The 25,404-nt window shown below is 46.0% G+C and overlaps 1 protein-coding gene across 1 annotated transcript in view; it reads right to left on the reverse strand.

Annotated features, from left to right (window-relative positions):
* Window positions 1-682: 682 nt before the first annotated feature.
* The window catches only part of LOC109930725 (dermatan-sulfate epimerase-like protein), a 35,053-nt gene continuing 10,331 nt past the window's right edge, over window positions 683-25,404 (reverse strand). Inside the window, exon 2 of the mRNA XM_048596317.1 lies at window positions 683-5,394. Within this exon, the coding sequence (XP_048452274.1) occupies window positions 2,802-5,394 (2,593 nt within the window). The 3' untranslated portion in view covers window positions 683-2,801. The remainder of the gene's footprint in view (window positions 5,395-25,404) is intronic.

Consider the following 25,404-nt stretch of genomic DNA (forward strand, 5'->3'; position numbering starts at 1 on the left):
AAGTAATATGACCAACAACAGGATACAATCTGTCCATGAGTTAATCCTAATTCTGTAATCAATTGATCTAAAGTAATGTTTCCAGGTAATCTATGCTCTCCTAATTTCTTAGCCATAATCCTAGCAGAAACTAATGAAATTGAGTCTGTTTGCAAACAACCTGATGTTCATTTTTATCTGCCCCACATGATGCTTTCAATGCATCTTATCCACCTGAAGAGGTATCTTTCTGACCTTGCTGACTTCAACATTTCTATTGTTTATGTTTAAATAAATTTAAGATGCCTCGCCAGTTCCAAAAGCAAGCAAAGCTCTGAATCTGACAAGTTTTGCCTGATATTTTCATATAACTTAGTGTCACAAAACAATAGCGCTCAGGACAAAACCATTCTGTCCATCGAGGCTGTGCTTTCTCCTTGAGAACTAACCAACCAGTTCTGCTGCTCCATTCATTCCTCATTGTCCTCCAAACACTTCCCCTCCAACTATTTATCCAATACCTTTAGAACATAGAACAGTACAGCACAGTACAGGCCCTTCGGCCCACGATGTTGTGCCGAACTTTTACCCTAAACCTAAGGTCTATCTAACCTCCACCCCTATCTTATACTATCATCCATATGCCTATCTAATAGCCGCTTAAATGCCCCTAATGAGGCCGACTCCACTACCCTCTCAGGCAATGCATTCCACGCCCTGACCACTCTCTGGGTAAAGAACCTACCTCTGATGTCTCCCCTATATCTACCTCCACTCACTTTAAAACTATGCCCCTTCGTAATAGCTTTAAAAAAGATCCTTTCGATTCTGCTTCCAGCACCATTTCAGGAAAAGCATTGCAGTTTGGTTGAGGCAGTGACATAGCAGTAATGTTACTGCATTCAGTATCCAGAGACTCATGCTAATGTTCAGGGGAACATGGACTCATGGGTTCAAATCACACCATTGCAGATGGTTGAAGCTGATGTGCAAACGAAGCAAGGGTGATATGAGAAATAACATTTTCACACAGCGAACAATTAGGGTATGGAATACACTGCCTGCAAATGTGGTGGAAGCTGGTTCAATTAAAAAGGGCCATTGGATGATTGTTTAGATACAAAATAAGGTGCAAGGATATGGGAAAAAAAGGCAGGGGGATGGTACTCAGTCTTGATGCTCATTTGATCTTCTGGTGCAGACATGATGGACCAAATGGCCTCTTTCGTCACCTTAACATGATACCATGAAACCTCCAAAATGACCAATTATTGGCCAATTGAGGACCTCAACGCACTGCCTCTCCAATCAGCTGCCACCTACATCCCCACCCCCCACAACCCTGCTCCAGTGGATGATTATGGCAGCTGGATTCCTGACTGAGAAATCATGTAACTGCCAGATAATGCTGAGGGTGGGGACTCCAGTTATACCAAGGTGGGAGCCATCAGAGGAACGGACCCAACCCCTTAAACCCCCTCGTTATGACCCCCAACTCCATGAGAGGAGTATAAAATTTACTTGCCTTACTATCATTGGATCACCTCATGACAAGCCATACCAGAATGGGGGAGGTGGGGCAGGGGTTAGTCCAAGACATTGCTAGCCTCTTATTGGATAGCAACATCTCAGGCCAGCATTGAGGCCTGTGATTAGCTGAAAAGCTTGCCCTCATTCTGGGAGCTGACTGAATGTGTTTTCTTGGCAGTAAGGGATTGGCGAGTTATTCATTGCCCCCCAAACACTTTTAACAGAAAGAGCCCTGGGAGAATTTTACCTATAGAATCTAACTAATAGCAACACAGAGAGGCCATTTGTCCCATCGTGTCAGTGCTAGAAAAGGTAGAGTTTCCTGTCAAGGTCCTGTCTCCTTCCCCGCTTTTCAACGATGTCATGAGAGGCAGGGAGCTGAAGAGAAAAAGACAAATCTTCAGGTTCAAACTTCTCACTGACATTTTGGGAATGGTGTGACACGGTGACATTTGCTCCTTCAAGAACTGTACAACAAACAAGCTCTAACCCAAAAAGCCAAATCGCACCCAGTGTCAGAAACCTGTCCTGTCAATGTTCATTCATCGTGGCATTAACATTACCTGAAACGAGGCCCCTCTGACACGATCAATCACTCACCCTCACCGCCCATGACAGTTTAAGACTCACTATATTGGCCAATGTTTCAATTCATTTTGGTAACCACAAGTTTTATGGATTCCGTACATTTTTCAAGGCTTCCCCACGGTGCACCCCAACACTGCCATTCTTGGAAATGATAAACCGCGAGCACTGTGGATGACAGTAGAACTCCCACTGAGCCAGAGATCTTATTTTTTTGCTCGTAAAATTCTCAGGAGCAGCCAGGTCAGATTGCTTTCTTAGACAATTTGGCAAACGTGTCTCAGGCCCAGGAGCATAAGAACTGGCGACAGAGAAATGGAACAGCATCTGCAGATAATTATCACTTAATGGGTTCGATTGAACAGCACAGTCTTGAGTTTTAGCTCTATGTGATTAATGCTATCACATTATTAATGATTCATGCTGCAAGATTACTTCGACCTTTCCATCCTGTTCCTAAAAATATGCCCCAGTCTCTGCCTTTCCTCCTGTGTTGAAAGTCCCCCACCAAGTCCACCATTCCCTCTGCAAGATCCTGTCGGCTACAATTACTTTGAAAGCACTGTGCCCAGCAGACAACACAACACACCCCGTTGTTCTGCGCCTTGAGACGCCGATTTGTCCAACTTGGCCGCAACTTTCCTGGCCCGTTCAACGTCTTTATGCCAGGGCTTTGGAGACAGCCCCGCCCCCGGTGAGCAGAGCTCTCAGCTGGTCGACCTGGTATAGCCGAGTTCGCTCATGACTGACCAGCACGTGTCCTCAATGAGCCTGATGTCCTTCTGGGGCATCCTGTCCCTCCAGGCATGGAGGCTGCTGGGAGAGACCTCGCCCTCAAACGGTAGGTGAAACAGGTTGGTCGAGGTGGCGAAAAGGATGCGGTTCAGGGCAGCCGGGGGGAGGACAAAACCCAGGAAGGTGTAGATTCTCTCGGCCGTTTCCTGAGGGGCCTCGACGAGGTCCTCAAATTTCAGCAGGTGGTAGTTGCCGGGCGACAGCTTCTTGTTTACCCTCAGTGTCGCCCTGGTGTTTGCGAGCCAGAGGTGAGCCAGGAGGGTCACCGGGTCTTTGGCCGCCGATGAGAACTGCCTCCGGAGGGATTCGTACTCAAAGGCATAGCCGGAGTTTGGGTCACATCGCTCCTTTCGCTGGTCTTCTCTGAAGAGCATGGCCAAGTGCTGGGGCACGTTCCTCAGGGAATAAAGGCTGGGCTTGCTGTTATAGAGCAGGGAGTAGACCCAAGCACGAGGATCCCTCACCACATACAGGGCCCTCATTGAAGATCCAATCACGGCCTGCACAAAGGGCAGTTTCAGCGTCCAGCTCCCGCTGCTCAAACTGAGGACCACCCGGGCATTGGGATAGGAGGCGAGGTGCCTCCTCAGCCCCATGACATATTCCGCATCCCTCTCCAGGTTTTCCTTGTACTTGGAGCTCTGGTCAACCTTCCTGCGGGCTTTCCTCTTCCTGAGTGGGGGGCTATTGTTGGCTGGCGGAGCTCCCCTGGGCGGGCCATGCAGGGCGATGTTCTGTAGGTGCAGCTTGGTGTTGTGGACCAGGGACTGGAGCCAGCCCTGGATCAGACGGTAACGTCCCGCCCGCGCGTCCGACTCCCTCCACTCGCAGGCGTCGACGAAGGAGTCAAACTCGAACTCCACCTCGGGCAGGTCGAGGTGCTCCGTAGGGACCCTAATGTAGACAAAATCGGTGCTGTTGGCAAAGAGGTGCCTCAGGATTTCGGCCCCTGAGCCCGGCAGCGAGGTGACCACCACCGGCGACATTTTCCCCAGGCCATCATCCCACTGCTCGGAGGGTCCTCCTCCTCCCTCGGCACTGTCCCCAGCCCCGGTCCAGGCCATTCCGCACGGGGGCCTGGAGCACGTGCCCCACAGCACCACCAGCTCCAGGAACCACAGGGTGATGAGCGCCAACAAGGCCAGGCGCAGCAGGCGCCCGAAGGAGATGCAGAGTTTCCAATGGGCAGCCACCAGCGCCAGGCCGAGGCACAGGCCGGCACCCAGGAGGCTCCTCAACGCAGGCCCGAAGCGGAGGAAAGTGGGCACGGGCCTCCCGGGGCCCCCGGACGGAGCTGACCCGAAACCGAACCTGGTCACCCGCCGTCCTTCTTCCACCTTGGCGTAGCCCCCGAAACCCAGGTAGCGGAAGCGGGCGGTGGGGTCGCTGTGCTGGGTGGCCACGGAGACCAGCAGCTCGGTGTCGTTGACGGTCAGCACCAGCCTGAGGCCGCGGGCTGAGTCGTCGGCGAAGCGGCAGTCGGTGACACGGGCCCAAGGCCCATGGAAGACGTAGGCAATGCGTGTGAACCGCTCGCCCAGCGGGAAGGTCACATTGACGTACTGCGTCCAGCGCTTCTTGAACTCCGCCACCTGCTCGGCCTCCTGGATGCGGGGGGCTGGGCTTCCCCCGCGGTGGTCGAACCAGAACATGGCATACTGAGCGTCCCAGACGTCCATCATGGCGCCATTGAGGTGACCAGCCGCCTGGTGAGCCACGTACTTGAAGTCAATGTCCAGGTTGTGGAAGAAGGCGCTGACCAGCTGGAGCGGGGAGCCTTGGCGCTTCTCGATGTGATCCACCACCAGCAGGACCTGGGGGCTTAGCAGCAACACGGCACGGTAGACACTCTGAAGGCCCATGGCGGAGGAGTAGGCGGGAGCTGCCTCCCCGCTGGTGAACAGCATTCCTCCATCCTGAGTGGCGGTCACCAGCTCACCCGCCGAGTTGCCAGCCTCACCCACCATCCAGTTGAGCCATTGGCCGCACTCACCCAGCTGGCCCTCCCAGGGCTGGTTGCACTGACTGCTGGGAGATGGTGAGAAGACCAGCACATTGTTTAGGTGGCTGTACTTGGGCCCGTACAGAGCCTCGGACACAAAGACTTGGCCGCCGGGGGCAAAGGTGAAGGAGTTCTGGTCTGGGTGCTCGTGGCCCGGGTTGAAGTTCCTCCAGCCGTCAATCCACGAGTACGGGCTCTCGTGGACAATCCCGTAGACCGCCCGCCCTCCCAGCTTCCCCGACTTGAACGAGACGAAGGTGTTGCCCGGCTCGTTGGGCAAGCCGCCCCCGTAAGTGACCACCCCCCAGTTGGAGAAGACGTGGAGGCGGGGCGTGCCGTGATGGGCGGGCGGCTGTGGGGTCAGCTCCGGGTCGTACCAGATGTATTCGGTGTGGAGCGTACACCACTTGTGGGCGCTGGAGGGCTCCATCGGGCCGTCCTTGGCACGGTGCTTCCTGATCTGCTTGGCCAGCCAGTTCCCACTGCCGTTCCTCAGCACGTACCTGCACAACACAGAACATACACCAACCTTAGACATGGGAGAATGGGCAACAACTTAAACCATCACAAGTAGGAATGGGAGTAGGCCATTCAGCCCCTAAAGCCTTCAATGGGATCATGCTGATCTAAAACTCCTAATGTCCACTTTAGAGCATTAAACAATACAGCAGAGTCCAGGCCCTTCGGCCCACGATGTTGTGTCGAACTTTTACCCTAAACCTAAGGTCTATCTAACCGCCACCCCCACCTTATACTTTCCCAGCCTTTCCCCCTTACCCTTGATTCCCCCACTGATCAAGAGTCTATCTCGGTCTTAAATATACACAGGGACTCAATCCCTACTGTTGTCTGTGGCAAGGAGTTCCAAAGACTCACAACCCTCTGAGAGAAGAAATACCTCCTCATTTCAGTCTGAAATTTGCACTCCTTTATTCTGAGGCTATGCCGTCTGCTCCCAGTCTCTCCCGTGAGAGGGGAAACATCCTCTCAGCCTTTACCCTGTCAAGAATCTGAAATGTTTCAATGAGATCACCTCTCAATCTTCTAAACTCCAAAGGCAACAGTCCCAGCCTGTTTAGTCTTTGTGCGTAAGATAATTCCTCCAAACCAGGGACCGTCTGGATGAGCCAAATGCCAGATTATCCCCAGCCCCGTCTTGCAGCGTTTATTCTACACGTTCTCCCCCATGTCTTCAGCAGGACTGCCCTGTGTGAAAAATCTCAGACAGGAAGCTAAACATGAGAATTGGTAATGTTGTTCTACATCATTGCCAGCTCCCTGAGTCAGACACACCGACAACCAGCAGGATCTGTGTGAAAACGGTTCACCGGTCATCTGCCAAACATCCAGTAAGTTTCCAGGCAGCCTCCTCTACTTGAAACAAACGGAAAGGAGAACAGTGGGATCTAACAAATCTTGGCAAGTAATCCAAACTGATTCTACAAGTACATTAAGAGCAAGAGAGCAACTAGACAGAGAGTAGGGTCCCTTAACGATCTTTGTGTTGAACCTTAGGAGATGGGAGAGATATTAAACAAATATTTTGCATCAGTTTTTACTATAGAGAAAGAAATGGAGGCTAGAGAACTCAGGGAAATAAATATTGATGTTTTGAAAACAATTCACAGTGCAGAAGAGGAAATGCTGGAGGTCTTAGAAAACATAAAGGTGAATAAATCTCAGGGACTCGATCTAGTGTATCCCAGGACTTTGTGGGAAGTTAGGGAGGAAATTGCAGGGCCTCTTATAGAAATATTTGTATCATCTATAACCACAGGTGAGGTGCCAGAGGACTGGAGAGGGGCTAACATTGTGCCTTTGTGAGTCTGATTTCGGTGGTGGGTATGTTGTTGGGAGTGATTCTGAAAGATAGGATTTATATTTGGAGAGGCAAAGAATGATTAGGGATAGTCAGCATGGTTTTGTGTGAGGGACATTGTGTCTCACAAACTTGAAGAATTTTTTTGAGTAAGTAGCAAAGAAGATTGATGAGAGCAGAGTGGTAGGCATTGTTCACTTGGACTTTAGTTAAGCCTTTGACAGGGTTCCACATGGTAGACTAATTAGTAAAGTTAGATCACACGGGATTCAGAGTGAGATTGCCAATTGGATACGAAATTGGTTTAATGTCAGCAGACAGAAAGTGACGACGAATGATTGTTTTTCAGAGTGGAGGACTGTGACCAGCGGTGTTCCACAGGGATTGGAGCTGGGTCCACTTTTGCTTGTCATTTTTATAAATGACTTAGATGAGAATAGGGAAGGCATGGTTAGTACATTTGTGGACGACACAGAAATTGGTGATATAGTGGACAGTGAAGGAGGTTATCTAAGATTACAAAGGCATCTTGATCAATTGGGTCAATGGGCTGAGCAGTGGCAGATGGAGTTTAATTTGGATAAATGCAAGGCATTGCATTCTGGTAAAACAAACAAGGACAGGACTTGTACAATTAAAAGGAGGGCTTGGGTATTGTTGTAGACCAGAGAGACCTAGGGGTTCAGGCACATAATTCTTTGAAGTTTGCATCACATATAGACAGGTTGATTAAGTAGGTGTTTAGCACACTTACCTTCATTGCTCAACACTTTGAGCATAGGAGTTGGGATTTTATGTTGAGGTTGTACAGGACATGGTGAGACTTATTCTGGAGTGCTGTGTCCAGTTCTGGTCACCCTGTTATAGGAAAGATATAATTAAGGTGGACAGGGTGACCAGTAGAGATTTACCAGCATGTTGCTGGGAATGGAGGGTTTGCGTCAGAAGGAAAGGCTGAATTGGCAGGGATTTTTTTCACCGAAGGAAGTTGAGGGGTGACCTTATAGAAGTTTGTAAAATTATGAGGGGTATAGATAAGCTGAATGGCAGGTGTTATTTTTCCCTAGGATGGGGGATTTCGAGACTAGAGGGATTTTTTTTTAAGGTGAGAGGAGAAAGAAGGGCATGAGGGGCAACGTTTTTACACAGAGAGTGGTTTGTGTGTAGAAAGAATTTCCAAGGAAGTGGTGGATGTGGGTACAGTTACAATGTTTAGAGGGATATGGGCCAAGTGCAGGCAACTGGGACTAGTTTAATTTGGGATTATGGTCAGTTCCCTGCTGCATGGCTCTACGTCAGTGCAAGAGGAGGCCATTCAGCCTGTCCCACCTCGCTGTTTGAAAGAACTATTGAGTGTTATCCCACATCACAGCTGTTTCCGTCTCATAAAGTCAGAGCTGAAAGGCAGATCCCTGGCTCATTGTCACCTTGAGCCATTCAACTGGCAATTTTTACCCAAAAAAGTTGGTCAGCAATACTTTCCCGTCGCTTTTCATTCAAAGGAGGCAGGTCTTAACTTGATCGCAGGTGGAATGGGAATGGATCCCACACAGTTAGGTATAATATATTGAATTCCTGTGATGGCGAACTAACCTAACCATTTCTGAAGAAGGGTCCAGACCCAAAACGTCAGCTTTCCTGCTCCTCTGATGCTGCCTGGCCTGCTGTGCTCCTCCAGCTCGACACTGTGTTATCTCTTAACCTAACTGTTCCCCTGATCAGTGAGCACACTGTAGTCTTGTAAATGAATCCTCTTCAAGTGCATATCTAGTAGCCTTTTAGCAGATCCCATGGAATCTGACTCAGTAAGCTTCACACGGTCAGGAAGGAGAGGTCACATCTGGAGTGAGACACAGCCGGAGCGAGTATATAGTTTAGGGAATTGGGATGCAGCATGGAAATTTGGTGGACAGCGATAGACGTGCCTTTAACAGGGTAAGTAAAAGCCCGGGCTCAAGGACCTGCCACAAAGGAGTGATGTCACAGGAAAACCAAAAGTTCATTGGCTGGTAATAGCTCCTAATTTGACTATCTATTCCAGGTTACTTTCAGATTGAACGAAATAGGAGAAATATTTTCAAATAATAAGTTAAAAGTCAGTTGGATTTTTAAAGAAAAACAAATGAGAAGCTGAGTAAACAAAACAGAGATGCCGGACCAGAAAATCTGTTGTTCCCCATTGTGGGTCATAGTGACCACATCTGGAGCAAGTGTTGGTTGTTGATGAACTCTGGCTCAGAGTTGATGGGCTGGAGTCTGAGCTCCGAATGCTGTGACACATCAGGGAGGGGGAAAGAGTTACGTGGAAACTGCATTACAGGAGACAGTCACATCTTTTAGATTAAATGTCTCAAAATCCGTCAGTGGTCAGTATCAGGTGGGTGTGACTGCCATCAAGGCATAAAAGCAAAAGGAAAAAGTATACAATGTGGTGGGAAGCAAGAGGATTGGGAAGCATTTAATCAGTAGCAGAGGAGAACTAAAACAGTAATAAGTGGGAGTGAGAAGAAAGATGCAAGTAAGCTAGCTAGTAATATAACTAAAATTGCAAGAGTTTTTTTTTAATATATAAAAGGTAAGAGAGACGCAAAAGCAGACATTGGGTCAATGGAAATGAGGTTGGAGAAGTAGTAATGGGGAACAAAGAAATGGCAGAGGAACTGAATAGGTATTTTTCATCAGCTGTCACATTGGAAGACACCAACAGCGTACCAGATCTTCAGGAGAAGAAAACTACAAGCGAATCAAGGGACAGAAGTGAGTGTAGTGACCCTCACCAAGGAGAAGGTGCTGGGGAAACTGAAAGGTTGGATAAATCACCCGGACTGAAGGAGATAGAGGAGGGGATTGGAGAGGTATTGATGTGATCTTTCAGGAATCACTGGGGTTGGGGAGGATCCCAGAGGACTGGAAAACAGCTAATGAAACACCCCTGTTTAAGAAGGGAGGGAGGGAAGCAGATGATAGGAAACTATAGCCTGACCTCAGTAGATGGTAAGATGGTAGAGTCCATTATTAAGGTTGAAATTGCTGAGTATTTGGATGTGCATGTTAAAATAGGGCCAAGTGAGTGTGGCTTTGTCAAGGTGAGGTCATGCCTGACAAATCTGTCAGAATTCTTTTTCAAAGAATCCTTACAGTGTGGAAGAAGGCCATTCAGCCCATCAAGTCCTCACCAGCCCTCCTCAGAGCATCCCACCCTATCCCATGTCTAATCCACCTAACCTATGTACCCATGGACATTATGGGCGATTTAGCATGGCCAATCCACCAAACCTGCACATCTTTGGACTGTGGGAGGAAACCAGAGCACCCAGAGGAAACCCACGCAGACACAGAGAGAATGTGCAAACTCCACACAGACAGTCACCTGAGGGTGGAATTGAACCCAGGTCCCAGGTGCTGTCAGGCAACCGTGCTAACCACTGAGCCACTGTGCCACCCCTTTGGGGAGGGATGAGCAAGTTAGACAAAGAAGAGCCAGTGGATGCGATCCATTTGGATTTCCAGAAGGCCTTTGTCAAGGTGTCACATGAGAGGCCTGCTAAATAAGATAAGAGCCCATACATTAGGGGCAAGGTATTAGCATGGTTAGAGGATTATCTGACTGGCATAAGGCAGAGAGTGGGGATAAAGGGGTCTTTTTGAAGATGGCAAACAGTGACTAGTGGAGTTCCGCAGGAATAATTGTTGGGACTGCACCTATTCACGCTATACATTAATGAACTGGACAAAGGAAATGAGGGCATTATTGTTCAGCTTGCAGATGATACAAATGTAGGTGGATGGACAGGTAGTGTTGAGGAGGCGGGGAGGCTGCAGAAGGACTTGGGCAGGCTAGGAGAGTGGCAAAGAAGTGACAGATGGAATAATGTGGAAAAGTGTGAGGTTATGCATTTTTGTTGGAAGACTAGAGGTGGAAACTATTTTCTGAACGAGTAAAAGCTTCAGAGATCTGAAGTGCAAAGGGAACAGAGAATCCTAGTGTAGGATTCTCTTAAGGTTGACACGCTGGTTCAGTTAGCGGTTAAGGAGAAAATGAATGCTAACATTGCATTTACAAGAGTACTTGAATACAAAAGCAGAGATGTACTCCTGAGGCTGCATAAGGCTCTGGTCAGACCTCATTTGGAATATTGTAACAGCTTTGAGCCTTGTATCAAAGGAAGGATATGTGGCCTTGGAGGGGCTATAGAGGAGGATTACAAGGATGATCCTGGGGATGAAGGGCTTGTCATATGAGGAATGGTTGAGGATTCTGGGTCTGTACTAATGGAGGTTGGAAGGATGAGGAGGATCTCATTGAAACTGAAAGGCCTGGATAGAGTGGACATGGAGAAGATGTCTCCATTAGTGGGAGAGATTAGGACCCAAGGGCACAGTCTCCAATGAAGGGACGACTTGTTAGAGTCAAGGAAGAATTTCTTCAGCCAGAGGGTAGTTAATTTGTGGAACTTGTTGCTGCAGAAGGTTGTGGAGGCCGAGTCAATGAGTGTCTTTAAGGCAGAGCTAGATGGTTCTTGATTAGTAGGGGAATCAAGGGCTTTGGCGAGAAGACAGGAGAATGGGATTCAGAAACCTATCAGCTATGATTGAATGGTGGAGCAGACTCGATGGGCCGAATGGCTTAATTCTGCTCCTATATCCTGTGCTCTTGTGACTCCTCCACCCTTTCAGGCAATGCATTCCAGAGCCTAACAAACCCTACTGCCCCTTCCAACTCCATTTGATTTAAACCCCTCCCTTTCTCCTGACCTCTCCCTCACCTTTAGTAGTCTGCATTGCTTTTAATTGGTTTGCTTATAAATTAATCAACTGGAGAACATGATTTACAGGCAGCGGTTATGAAAAGTACTATGGTGAAAAATTAACCTTTTGTGTGTGTTTAAGAGCATTATTAAATATAGAAAAGCTAAAAGAAAATGAAACCCTTAGTTGAGTTTCTTTCCCAGCCAACACCCAGGCAACATTTTTGGAGCCTAGTCTGGGAAATGGGCACATGAAATAAAATGGGCAGTCTCCCCACTAGCTGCGCTCCAAGCCTCAGTATATCATCACCACGACAATTTCACACTGACATGCTGTTGACTGACTTTTAGCTGGGAGAGAGAGAGGGACAGGGAGAGGGAGAGAGGGGGAGAGGGGAAAAGAGAGAGAGAGAGAGAGAGAGGGAGGCAGGTGACTCATTCCTCATAAAGTCCAGCCTTTCAATTTTTCCCTCAATTTCTCTGGTTACCCACCCCAGGGGAGCAGTTTCTCCCTGTTTACTCTGTCAATTCCTCTCATACCATTCGCCTTCTTGACCATGTGCTAACTTCGGGTGACTAATGCACAAGAATGCACAATTAGAGGTGTACAAAATGATCAGAGGTAAAGATAGAGTGGACAGCCAGAGACTTTTTCCTAGGGTGGAGGTAGCTATTATGAGGGGGCATAGTTTTAAAGTGAGTGGAGGTAGATATAGGGGAGATGTCAGAGGTAGGTTCTTTACTCAGAGAGTGGTCGGGGCGTGGAATGCATTGCCGGAGAGGGTAGTGGAGTCGGCCTCATTAGGGGCATTTAAGCGGCTATTAGATAGGCATATGGATGATAGTATAAGGTAGGGTGGAGGTTAGATAGACCTTAGGCTTAGGGCAAAAGTTTGGCACAACATCGTGGGCCAAAGGGCCTGTACTGTGCTGTACTGTTCTATGTTCTAATACCTAAATCTCCCTGCACCTCAGAATTCCACAGTCACTCTCCATTTAAGTTACACTCTGCGGTATCATCCTTCCTGCAAAGTAAATGACTTCACTTTTTCCCACTCCCAGCTGCCCACTCAATCTATCTCTATCCACCTACAAGCTCCTTGTGCCTTCTTTACAATATACTCTCCTTCCTATCTTGGTGTTTTCTGTGAACTTGGCCACCCTGCCTTCACTCCCCTCATCTAAGTCCTTGATGTAAATTGTAAGAAGTTGTGGTCCCAGCATTGACCCCTGCAGCACTGCACCCGTTACATTCTTCAGTCATTTATACATTGTCTGGCAGAAGACAGACAGTTTTGTAATTTGCCACATCTATTTCATCTCATTTAAAGAGGACACGCTGAAGAAAACATGTGAACCTTTCCATCTACGTTTTTAAGTCATTACATTGATTCATTGCTCCATTCCAACTGAATGCCTGACTTTATCTACATCCAATATAATGATCAGTACTTACTGCACTTAGTATAGAAAGTCACATAAATTTGATACTCAACAACTGTGGAACTACAATTAACAATTAACTGAATCAAAATAGCCCAGCAAGCTTCTTGGTTTTATCAGTGGATCACCTGCATTGACGAAGATGTGGAGTTTGGTGTTGGACTGGGATGGACAAAGCTCAGAAGTCACATGACACCAGGTTATAATCCAACAGGTTTCATAGATTTATTTGAAATCACAAGCTTTTGAAGCGCTGCCCCTTCGTCAAGTGAAGTCACTTCATCTGACAGAGGAGCAGTGCTTCAAAAGCTGGTGATTTCAAAGAAACCTGTTGGACTATAACCTGGTGTCGTGTGACTTCTGGCTTTCTGCATTGACTAAGGTGCCAGAAATGACAGTCCTGTCAACTCTCCAAAGTCCTCCTTACTAACATCTGGGGGCTAGTAGCAAACCTGGAGAGCTGTCTCACAGACAGTAATAGCCTGACTCTGTTGTACTCACAGAGTCACACCTGACAGGCAATGTCTCAGATGTCACCATCCCTGGATATAAGAACGTAAGATCGAAGAGCAGGCATAGGCCATCCAGCCCGTAAAACCTGCTCCACCATCCAATAAGATCATTGTTGATCTCATTTGACCTCAACTACACTTTCCTGCCCCTCCCCATAACCCTTCAACCCACTACTAATCCCAAATCTGTCTATTCCCTCCTTAAATTTGCTCAATGTCCCAGCATCCACCACACTCTGGAATAGTTAGTTCTACAGATTCACAAGATTTGAGAAAAGTAATTTCTCCTCATGTCTGTTTTAAATCTACCGCCCCTTGTCCTAAAACTATGACCCCTCATTCTGATTACCCCAGAAAAGGGAACACTCTCTCCACATGTACTTTGTCAATCTCCTTTAGCATCTTCTGTACCTCAACCAGCTCTCCTCTCATTCTTCTAGAGTCACAGTGTCCTCAACTGCTCAATCTTTCTTCATTAGAGAAACCCCTCGTTTCTGGAATCAATCCAGTGAGAGCATCCTCTGAACGATCTCCAGTGTAATTACATCCCCCTCAAGTAAAGAGACCAAAATTGTCCACAATACTCCAGATACAGTCTCGCTAATGCTTTGCACATTGCAGCAACATTTCCCTACTTTTATACTCTATTTCTTTAGTAATAAATGCCAAAATTCCATTCGCCTTCCATATTACCTGCTGTACCTACATATTAATTTCCTGTGATACATGCATGAGAACACCCAGATCCCTCTGCACCAAAGCACTATGAAGCTTCTCTCCACTTAGAGAATAAGTTACCGTCCTCTTCCTCCGAACAAAATGGATAACCTCACACTTGTCCCTGTTAAGCTCCATCTGACAAATTTTAGCCCATTCGTCTAACCTACCCATCTCCATTTGTAAATATCTTAGTTTTTCATTTCAACTTATTTTTCCACCTATTTTAGGGCCATTTGCAAATTTGGCTATAATACATTCTACACCTGCATCCGTCTCATTGATATTGATTGTATACAGTTGAGGCCCAAGGACCGGACCTTGTGGCACACCACTAGTTACGTTTTGCCACCCAGAAAATGACCCACTTATCCTGACTCCGTGCTTTCTGTTGGTTAGCCAACCCTCTGTGTCACCAGGAGGACAGACCCAGCAGAGAGTGTGGGGGCACAGTGGTATACAGTTCCTCAGGAGGTTAAGGAAAATTGGCAGGTCCATAAAGATTCTTATCAATTTTTATAGATGCACCATAAAAAGGGTCCTATCGGGGTGCATCACAGCTTGGAAGGCAACTATTCTTCTCAAGACTGCAAGAAACTACAAAGAGTTGTAAACACAGCCCAGTTCAACAAGCAAACCAGCCTTCCATCCACTGACTCCATCCATACCTCCCGCTGCCTCAGGAAAGCAGCCAACATAATCAAAGACCTCTCCCACACCGATCATACTCTCTTCCACCCTCTACTGTCAGGCAGAAGATATAAAAGTTTGTATACTCACGGATAAATTCAAGAATAGCTTCTTCCCTGCTCTTATTAGACTTTTGAATGGACCTCTCAAATTTTGAATTTAATGTTGATCTCGCTCTTTGTGCACCTTCTCTGCAGCTGTACCATTGTATTCTTCGTTCTGTCCTATTACCCTAATGCACTTTGCGTGGTATGATCTGCCTGTACTGCACGCAAAACAAAACTTTTCGCTGTACCAAGGTACATGTACCAAAAATAAATCAGATCACAAACGAGCTGAAGTCACTGGATACTGTAAAGGCTGAGGATCCAGACCACATTCTGGCAATAGTACTAAAGACGTGTTCCACAGACCCAGCCATATATCCCAAAACACTTTACAGATAATCAGTGCAGCAGAAACATGGGAACACCACCACCTCCAGGCTCCCCACGGAGTATCCAGACTTTGGAATATAAAATGATGGAACCACATAGCCCACCAAACAGAACTGTTGGGTTACCTGCATCTAATAGACTGCACAGGTTCAAGAAGGCAGCTCACCACCACCTTCTCAAGGGCAAGAAATGCTGCCCAGCCAGTGACACCCAACAATCTACAAATGAATAAAAAAGAAACTCTTCTAGTTAGACCAGGAAGCGGCTTCCCTCTATCATATTTGGGCGCTGTAGTTTTGCTACATTTATGAGGATGGTAGCAGTATCCTTCATCAAAAGCAGGAGCTGATACAGGGCAGGGAGCTAGAATGACCATAGAACTGATACGACTGTTATACAAACAAAATATTGCATTTATATAGCACCTGCCAAGACCGCAGACTGTCCCAAAACGACTTTACGGTTGATGAAACACTTTGGAAGTATTGTAATTTCAGAAATTCAGCAGCTGGTTTGGACACTTGAAAGCTCCCCGCCAACAGCAATGTGATAATGCTGAGCTGACCTGCTGTGGAGATGTTGGCTGAGGGATAAATAATTCAGCAGGGCGTCACCACTCAGAACTCCCCTGGTCGATGAAACAGTGCAATGTAATCTTTCCCATGCTCCTGAAAGGTCAAATAGGACCTCTTTTTCACGTTGCATTCAAAAACAGCAGTTCCAACAATGTAGCTCTCTCTTAGCGCTGCACTGGAGTATCAGCCGTGATTTAATACAACTGAAAATTGTTAACAATTGCAGGCACTATTATTGTCAGATTAACGACCACGTCACATGGCAACAGGTCGTTTTGCTGATTATGGCCAACATACAGCATCAGTTTTGAGGGGCTCTTGTGATGTAGGTGGTAGTGTTTCTATCTCTGAGCCAGGTGATCTGGGTTCAAAGCCTGTCTGTTCCAGAGAGGTATTACATTTCTGAACAGGTTCATTATGGAAAATATCCACAGATTGGAAATTGTACAGTGAATGGCAGAACCCTTAGGAGTATGGATAAGCAGAGGGATCTGGGTGTGCAGGTCCACAGATCACTGAAGGTGGCAGTACAGGTAGATAAGGAAGTAAAAAAGGCCTATGGCATGCTTATCTTGATTGGAAGGGCATTGAGTATAAGGATAGACAAGTTATGCTGCAGCTTTACAGAACTAAAATTTGGCCACACTTGGAATATTACATTACAGTTCTGGCCACCACACTACCAGAAGGATGTGGATGCTTTGGAGAGGGTACAGAAAAGGTATACCAGGATGTTGCTTGGTATGGGGGATTTTAGCAATGAAGAAAGTTTGGATAGACTGGGTTTGTTTTCACTGGAATGCGAGAGGTTGAGGGGCGACCTGATAGAAGTTTATAAGATTGTAAATGGCATGGAAAGAGTGGAAAGTATGAGGCTTTTTCTCCAGGTGGAGGGGTCAATGACTAGGGGACACAGGTTCAAGATGCGAGGTAGGAAGTTTAAAAGAGATGTGTGAGGTACATTTTTCACACAAAGGGTGGTGAGTGCCTGGAACGTGCTGGCAGAGGAGGTGGTGGAAGCAGACACAGTAGCAGCGTTCAAGAAAAACCTGGATGAATACGTGAATAGGAAGGGAATAGAGGGGTATGGATCCTGTAAGTGAAGACAGTTTTAGTATGGAAAGGCAAAATGCGTCGGCACAGGCTTGGAGGGTCGAAGGGCTTGTTCCTGTACTGTATTGTTCTTTGTTCTTTGAACTGATGGAATCGCAGAAGCAGTAATAAAAGTCTTGATTCAGAAAATGTTCTCTTCACACAAGATAAAATTGAGATATCATTTGGAAATGCTGGGATCATAATGACATAATAGAATTGTGAATTGTTAAAATTCACAATGGAAATGAATTCTGTGAAGGTGCAACCAATTGCACAGGTATGTGGGGAATGCATCAGTTCCAGCACATTTGGATTTTTCAGAAGGTCTTTGATAATTGTGTCTTACATAAGATTTAATAGAAAAATTCAGGATATAAAAGGAAATATAACAGGATGGTTAAGAAGTTGTTGTGTAGAGAGGAAAGAAAGGGATTAGTGTTAAGGTGTTTCTCGTACTACGGGATGGTCTGAAGAAGGGTCACTGGGCACAAGACATTAACTCTGATTTCTGTCCACAGATGTTGCCAGACCTGCTGAGATTTTCCAGCAATTTCTGTTTATCTCTTCGATTATGGGATAGTTGAAAATGATAAAACTCAGAAGTCACTGTTGAGTTTGTTTCTGTGTTCTTGGTATATGTGCACAACATCAAAACTGGATGGTTTGAAATAAAAGTGGGAGATTTGGAAAAACAGTGAGGAGGAATGTAACAGACCTCAGGAAGACAAACAGGTGAATGGAATAGGCAGGCATAGATTAATCGTAGCGAGCGTGAGGGATTGAGTGAGAAAAAGTGTAGGAGTGATTGGTGAGAGGATGATACTATAAGCACAGTAACATAGAAAATAGCTTCAGGAGCTGGCCATTCAGCCCTTCAAGCGTGCACAACCATTCAATATGATCCTGGCTGATCATGCAATTTCAGTATCCCACTCCCGCTTTCTCTCCATGCCCCCTGATCCTTATAGCCACAAGGACCATGTCCAGCTCCCTCTTGAATATATCTAATGAGCTGGCCCCAATAGCTTTTTGTGGTAGAGAATTCCACAGGTTCACAACTCTCTAAGTGAAGAAATTCTTCCTCATCTCAGTCCTGATTGAATTACCCCTTACTCTTAGACTATGACCCCTAGTTCAGGACTTTGCCAACATCAAGAACATTCTTCCCACGTCGAGCCTGTCCAGTCCCAACAGGATGTTATACGTTTCTATGAGATTTCTCTCATTCTTTTAAATTCCAGCGAGTACAAGCCTACTCGATCCAATATTTCCTCATATGTCAGTCCTGCCGTTCTGGGAATCAGTCTGGTGAACCTTTGCTGGGCTCTCTCAATAGCAAGAATGTCCTTCTTCAGACTAGGAGACCAAAACCATGCACAATACTCAAGGTGTGGCCTCACCAAGGCCCAGCATAACTGCAGCAAGACATCCTTACTCCTATACTCAAATCCTCTCACTATGAAGGCCAGCACGCCTTCTCCAGTTAATATCTCCAATTTCCACATCTTCACCTTCGCTCCCTTCCAGCCCTCAACCCCACCTTGCCCAGACCCCAATAGACAGGAAACGCAGGCACAAGAGCTAAACAACAAAAAGCCCAACAAACATTAACCTTGCTCCTAGTTCTTAAGTTATCATGTTCTTAATCCAAAGCTCTTTCCATCTGAACTTATTGCGCTCTTAGGACCAACTCTAGCTCGAGTGCAACTATCAGCTTTAGGGCGGCACGGCGGCTCAGTGGTTAGCACTACTGCCTCACAGTACCAGGGACCCAGGTTCGATTCCACCCTTGGGCAACTGTCTGTGTGAATTATGCATGTTTTCCCCATGTCTGCGTGGGTTTCCTCCAGGTGCTCCAGTTTCCTCCCACAGTCCAAAGATGTGCAGGCTAGGGTGGATTGGCCATGCTAAATTGCCTGTAGTGTTCAGGGATATGCAGATTATGGAGGAATGGGTCTAGGTGGGATGCTCTGAGGGTTAGTGTGGACTTGTTGGGCTGAAGGGCCTGTTTCCACACTGTAGAGATTCTATGATCTATGAACACTGAGACTGTCATCAAACCTGTGGACTGTGAATGGGTGAGAGGTGTCCTTGTTGCTTGATGAACAGAGCCTGTCAGAGAAACCAACTATCCGACCCTTCGTCCTACCTCCATCTTGATCATGACCCCATCAACAAACATCAAGCCATTATTTTAAAGACAGGCGCTGATTCCTGTTCCCTTTGGAGATCTTCTCTCGACAGTATGCAGCTTCATAAACTCCACCCTCAAACCCAAATTGCACATTTCAACCTTCTGCTGAGCATCTCCAGCATTTTCTCTTTTCCTTTCTATCTACCAAGTCCCCACGTACAATACTTCATGGGATTATTTCCTCACATAAGGGAATGAGCTCAATCTGCTATGAATTTAGAGCACTTAAACAAATTAATTCCATATTTGGAGAAAGGAGTCTAAATCCAAATCAATCAATGTCAAACCAGACTCCAGCAGGTTTCAAACATTAATTCACAGTATGAATGCAATATTAATTTCAATTGATTGAAAGCCTGGGGGATAATTGCTCAGAAGAGGCACATTCAGTTGAAATATCATGATGTCACAGACTCATATAAATATACAGATCCTTCGGTCCAACTTGTCCACCCAACCAGATATCCTAAATTAATCCAGTCCCATTTGCCAGCGTTTAGTCCATATCTGTCTAAACCCTTTCTGTTCATATACCCATCCAGATGCCTTTTGAATGTTGTAATTGTATCAGGCTCCACCACTTCCTCTGGCAGCTCATTCCATACACACACCACCCTCTGTGTGAAAATGTTGTCCCTTAGGTCCCTTTTAAATCTTTCCCCTCTCATCTTAAATCTATGCCCTCTAGTTTTGGGCTCCCCTAGTCTGGGGAAAAGACCTTGTCTATTCACCTCATCCATGGCCCTCATGATTTTTTAAACTCCTATAAGGTCCCCCTCCCTCAACCTCCATATAAGCTGCATATCTAAAATATGAAGAAATGCTAAAGGAAAATATGGCCATTTGCAACATAACCACAATTTTCTCCTGAGCAGAGGTGATGTTGTCATGACTGGTTGATAATTATAACAGAGCCAGTTCAAAGGGCATAACACAGCGCTAATCGCTGAACACAATTCACGTGAATGGCAGGTGTCTTTTCCCTAGGGTGGGGCTTTTCAAGACTAAGAGGTATATTAAAAAAAGATATGAAAGGCAAATTTTTTAATTGTGTGAAATGAATTTCCAGAGGATGCGGGTACAGTTACAACGTTTGAAAGATATTTGGATAAGTACATGAATAAAAAAATGTTTGGAAGGATATGGGCCAAGTGCAGGCAGGTGGGATTAGTTTCGTTTGGGATCATGATCAGCGTGGACTGGTTGCACCGAAGGGTCTGTTTCCTTGCTAGATAACTCTATAACTAGTGGTCTCAGTGCTAATTATCCTTAAGGAGCAGGAATGCAGTTTGTTTCAATTAAGCGTTTGATCAATAAGGTGAAAGGACAAGATTAAAGATCGATCCTGTCAATCTTTCAGCTTTAATTGATATGAACACGGTTGCAGTACTCCCAATCTGTTCAATATATCTTCATTCACAAGCTAGGGCCAGCATAGAGCCTCAAGGTAAGTGTGAGTTCAGGTCAATGGGGAGATCAACAATGGTGTGTGGTACATATTATCTGATGTGATTATGCTCCATTCCAAGCTGCTGGTCATGAAAAAGATTTCTGGGCACAAGTGTAACTGTTGCTGATGTAACGGAGATTAACCTGGGACACAAGCCAAGCAGGAGAACGTCTATACCTCAATACCGATCACATAGGATCAGTAGGTCTCGAGTGTCGTTGCTTGCACAGACTTCTCGGAGTTTGTAAAAGCAACCTAGTTTACCATGCCCTGCCATAATGGATTGTTTGAGTGTTTTGTACTTATGTTAATCAGTAGGGAGAAGGAAAGGAGTGACAAAGGAGCACGGCACATGGACTCATAGCTGCACTATCCCATTGCTCACACCATTTAGACACCTGAGACTGACTGTGAGGCAGGTCCTCAGTTACAAACATAAGCCTTAGGAGCAGGAGCACACCACATGGCCCCTTGAGCCTTCTCCCAACTTTCAATAATGCTTAAAATACCAAAAATCTCCTGCACAGAAATATACCATTTGGCCCATCACGTCTGTGTTGATTGCATATGAGCTGAGGCAACTAGTTCTCACTTTCCAACTGTAATCTGACACATAGCTCCTCAGGTGCAGATCCAGATACTTTTTAAACATGACCAGGGGTTCTGCCTTACACAACAAGTTCCCTTTACTCTCTGGGTGAAAAAACTAATCCAACTACTGATTCTCTTAAATTCAAGACCCCTTCTTACTGATCTCTCTGCTAAGGGCGAATAATTGCATAATGGTCTAAAAAGTGAAATATCCAAATTTGCTGATGCCTCTCTGCTAATAGAATCTTATGTTCCTAGCTGACCTTTTCAAGTCCACTTTTCTGCCTTATCACCATACCCCTTACATCTCTGTGTCCAAATAAAAATCATCAAATCTCTCAATCTCCTCTTGCCATGGAAAATGCAGCTCTTAATTATAGATCCCCAACAGTGTGGAAGCATGCCATTTGGCTTATGGAGTCTGCAATGACCCTCTGAAGAGCATCCCACACAGATCCCTCCACATACCCCATCCCTCTAACCTTGCATTTCCCATGGCTAATTCCCCTAGCCTACACATCCCTGGACACTATGGGCAATTTAGCATGGCCAATCCACCCAACCTGCACATCTTTAGACTGCACCCAGAGGACACGCAAGTAGGCATGGGTAGAATATGCAAACTCTACACAAACCTGAGGCCATAATCGAACCTGGGTTCCTGGTGCTGTGAGGCAGCAGTGATAACCACTGAGTCACTGTGCTACTCTGTGCTGTTACTTCTGCAATCTATCTGCACAACCGATAATCCTCATCTCCGGGACCATTGTTGTCAACCTTCTGTGCAAGTCCACAAATACAATCCACATTATCTTCTCCATGTAACAATAATGCACTCTCCATCCTTGAGGATCTCCTTCTTCCAAAATTTTGATTTCCACGAATTGCACTGAGGAAATAATGGGAGGTTTTTGACATTCTGAGCTATTTCCACTGGTGTGGGAGACCAGAACTAGGCCCATCAATACACGATAGCAACAAATAAATCCAACAGGGATTACAAGCAACTGGTCTCATAGTCCTGAGACCCAGGCTAATGTCCTGGGGAAATTGGTCCAAATCTCACCCAGGTAGATTTTAAATCAACTTGATAAAATAATCTGGAACTGAAAGTAAGTCTCAGTAATGGTGATCACGTAGCTATCTTCAATTGTTGGAAAAAAATGTTGGGAAACCTGCCGACTTTACCTGATCTGGCCTATGAGACTCCAGATCCACAACAATGTGATTGACACCAAACTGCCCCATTTTAAGGGCAATTAGGGATGGGCAATAAATGCTGGCCCTGCCAGCGACACCCAGATCCTGTGAAAACTTATTTTTAGAAAAATGCATGTCTGCATTCAATGGAAACTAGAGAAAAACATGAAGAAGAAAGGGTGACAGGATTTGTGATGATGTGAAGAAGGGTGGGAATGGAAGGCAAGTGTGAAATGTAAACAGCGGGCATGGTACAGAACGCATATGGCATGCTTTCATTCATCAGACGGGGTATTGAGTACAAGAGTTGGCAGGTCATGTTACAGTTGTATAGGACTTTAGTTCGACCACATTTGGAATACTGCATACAGTTCTGGTCGCTACATTACCAAAAGGATGTGGATGCTTTGGAGAGGGTGCAGAGGAGGTTAACCAGGATGTTGCCTGGTATGGAGGGCACTAGTTATGAAGAGAAGTTGAGTAGATTAGGATTATTTACATTAGAAAGACAGAGGTTGAGGGGGGACCTGATTGAGGTCTACAAAATCATGAGACGTATAGACAGGGTGGATAGCAAGAAGCTTTTTCCCAGAGTGGGGGACTCAATTACTAGGGGTCACGATTTCAAGGAGAGAGGGGAGAAGTTTAAGGGAGATATGCGTGGGAAGTTCTTTACGCAGAGAGTGGTGGGTGCCCGGAACACGTTGCCAGCGGAGGTGGTAGAGGCAGGCACGATAGCGTCATTTAAGAAGTATCTAGACAGATACATGAATGGGCAGGGAGCAGAGGGATACAGATCCTTGGAAAATAGGCGAAAGGTTTAGATAGAGGATCTAGATCAGCGCAGGCTTGGAGGGCCGAAGGGCCTGTTCCTGTGCTGTAATTTTCTTTGTTCTTTGTTCTTGTTCTTTTACTGCTAGGCCGAATGGCTAGTTTCTGTGCTATAAAAATAATATTTACATACACCACAGTGTATTTGAGTCCCGCTCATAAAAGTAATTGTCTTTGCCATTGATATAGTATCTTCTAGGGCCAGTTAACTCAGTGGGTTGGATGGCTGGTTCGCAATGCAGAGTAACACCAACACTGCAGGTTCCATTCCCACACCAACTGAGGTTACCATGAAGGACTCTCCTTCCCAACCTCTCCCCTCATCTGAGGCGTGGTGATCCTCAGTTTAAACCATCACCATCACCACTAATGAGAGATACCCTCTGCAGGATAAGACTATAGCAAATTCTTATTCCAACATAAATCCTGAGGGAACGATTTACAACAAGTGCAGCTCGCATTTATATAGCACAGCTTTCTACAGGGTGGTGCTTCAAAGCTCATCATTAAGCTGCATTCGGGGATTTTACAGCTGATGTTCAAAAGCTAAGACCAAAGAGGTAGGCTTTAGGAAGTGTCTGAAAGGAGGAAAGAGAAATGCTGATGGTTCCAGAGGAAATTCTGGACTTGGGCACTCATCATCCAAATTTACCGTAGAAAACGGATCTCTGAATTTTCTTGTTGCTTCAGACCGTCAGACATAAGAGCAGAAGTAGGCCATTCAGCCCAAGGAGTCTGGTCCGCAATTCAATGAGATCGTGGCTGATCTGATAATCCTCAACTGTACCTTCCTGCCTTTTACCCTTGATTCCCTTACTGTTCAAAACCATTTCAAACTGGGTCGTAACAGCAGTTTTATCGTCATTTGGCATAAAAGACTGCTGTTTTAACTCTGAAAGTAGAGTAATAGACTCTAATATAGCAATGATGCTGTCATCCATGGTTCATTGGGTAGTGCTGTTACATCTTCAGTCAGGGGCCTTTCGGTTTCACCCCCATTCCAAAGACTTGAGGACAACCAGTGAGGCCACATTGAGGGAGCAGCGCACTGTTGAAGGTTCAACTTTCTGATCAGCTGTTAGGTTACAGCCCTGACTACCCTCTCAGGTGGATGTAAAGATTCCTTCAACTCTGCTCAAAGAAGAACATTTCAGTCCTGAACAATATGTATCCCTTCATCGACATCAACAAAACAGATCGCCTGGTCACTGCTCTTTGTGAAAGTTAGTGGGGTGTAAAATGGCTGCCTCATTTCCCACAATGCAATGGTGACTGCACTTCAAAGCATACCTCATTGGCTGCAAAAGCATTGGGATATTCTGAGGTCATAAATCATGTCAGGCGAATGCAAACATTTCTTTTGTTCAAATAAATATACCTACCTTCAGATAATTAATTCAGTTTGGACATAACTACCAGTTTCTCTCTACACCCTACGTACATGAAGAGATGGGTAATGTGGGCCTGGAGTTTTGAAGGATGAGAGGGGAACTCATTGAAACATATAAAACTCTGACTGGGCTGGACAGCCTGGATACAGGGGTGATGTTTCCTGTAGCCAGCACTTCACAACCAAAGTATTGGGTAGGCTATATCGGACTGAGACAAGGAGAAATTTCTTCACTCAGACTGATGAGCCTACAGAGTTCTATGGGATTCTTTATTACAGAGGTTATGGAGACCAAGTCTCTAAATATTTTTCACACTTAATGATAAGGCCCTGGAGCGTGTTGCTGAATGATAAGGCCCTGGAGCGTGTTGCTGAATTAAGAGACCTTGGAATGCAGGTTCATACTTCCTTGAAAATGGAGTCGCAGGTAGATAGGATAGTGAAGAGGGCTTTTGGTACGCTTGCCTTTATTGGTCTGTGCATTGAGTATAGGAGTCGGGAGGTCAGATTGCAGCTGTACAGGACATTGGTTCGGCCACTTTTGGAGTATTGCGTGCAATTCTGGTCTGCCTGCTATAGAAAGGAGGCTGCGAAACAAGAAAGGGTTCAGAAAAGATTTATGAGGATGCTGCCAGGATCGGAGCATTTGAGATAGTAGGAACGGCCAATGTTGGAGTCTGAGATAACAAGATGTGTAGCTGGAGGAACACAGCAGGCCAGGCAGCATCAGAGGAGCAGGAAAGCTGACGTTTCGGGTCTGGATCCTTCTGAAGAAGCTTTCCTGTTCTTCTGATGCTGCTTGGCCTGCTGTGTTCATCCAG

Source organism: Rhincodon typus, chromosome 4, assembly GCF_021869965.1.
Source record: "Rhincodon typus isolate 14 chromosome 4, sRhiTyp1.1, whole genome shotgun sequence".
In the NCBI taxonomy this organism is placed as follows: Eukaryota; Metazoa; Chordata; class Chondrichthyes; order Orectolobiformes; family Rhincodontidae; genus Rhincodon; species Rhincodon typus.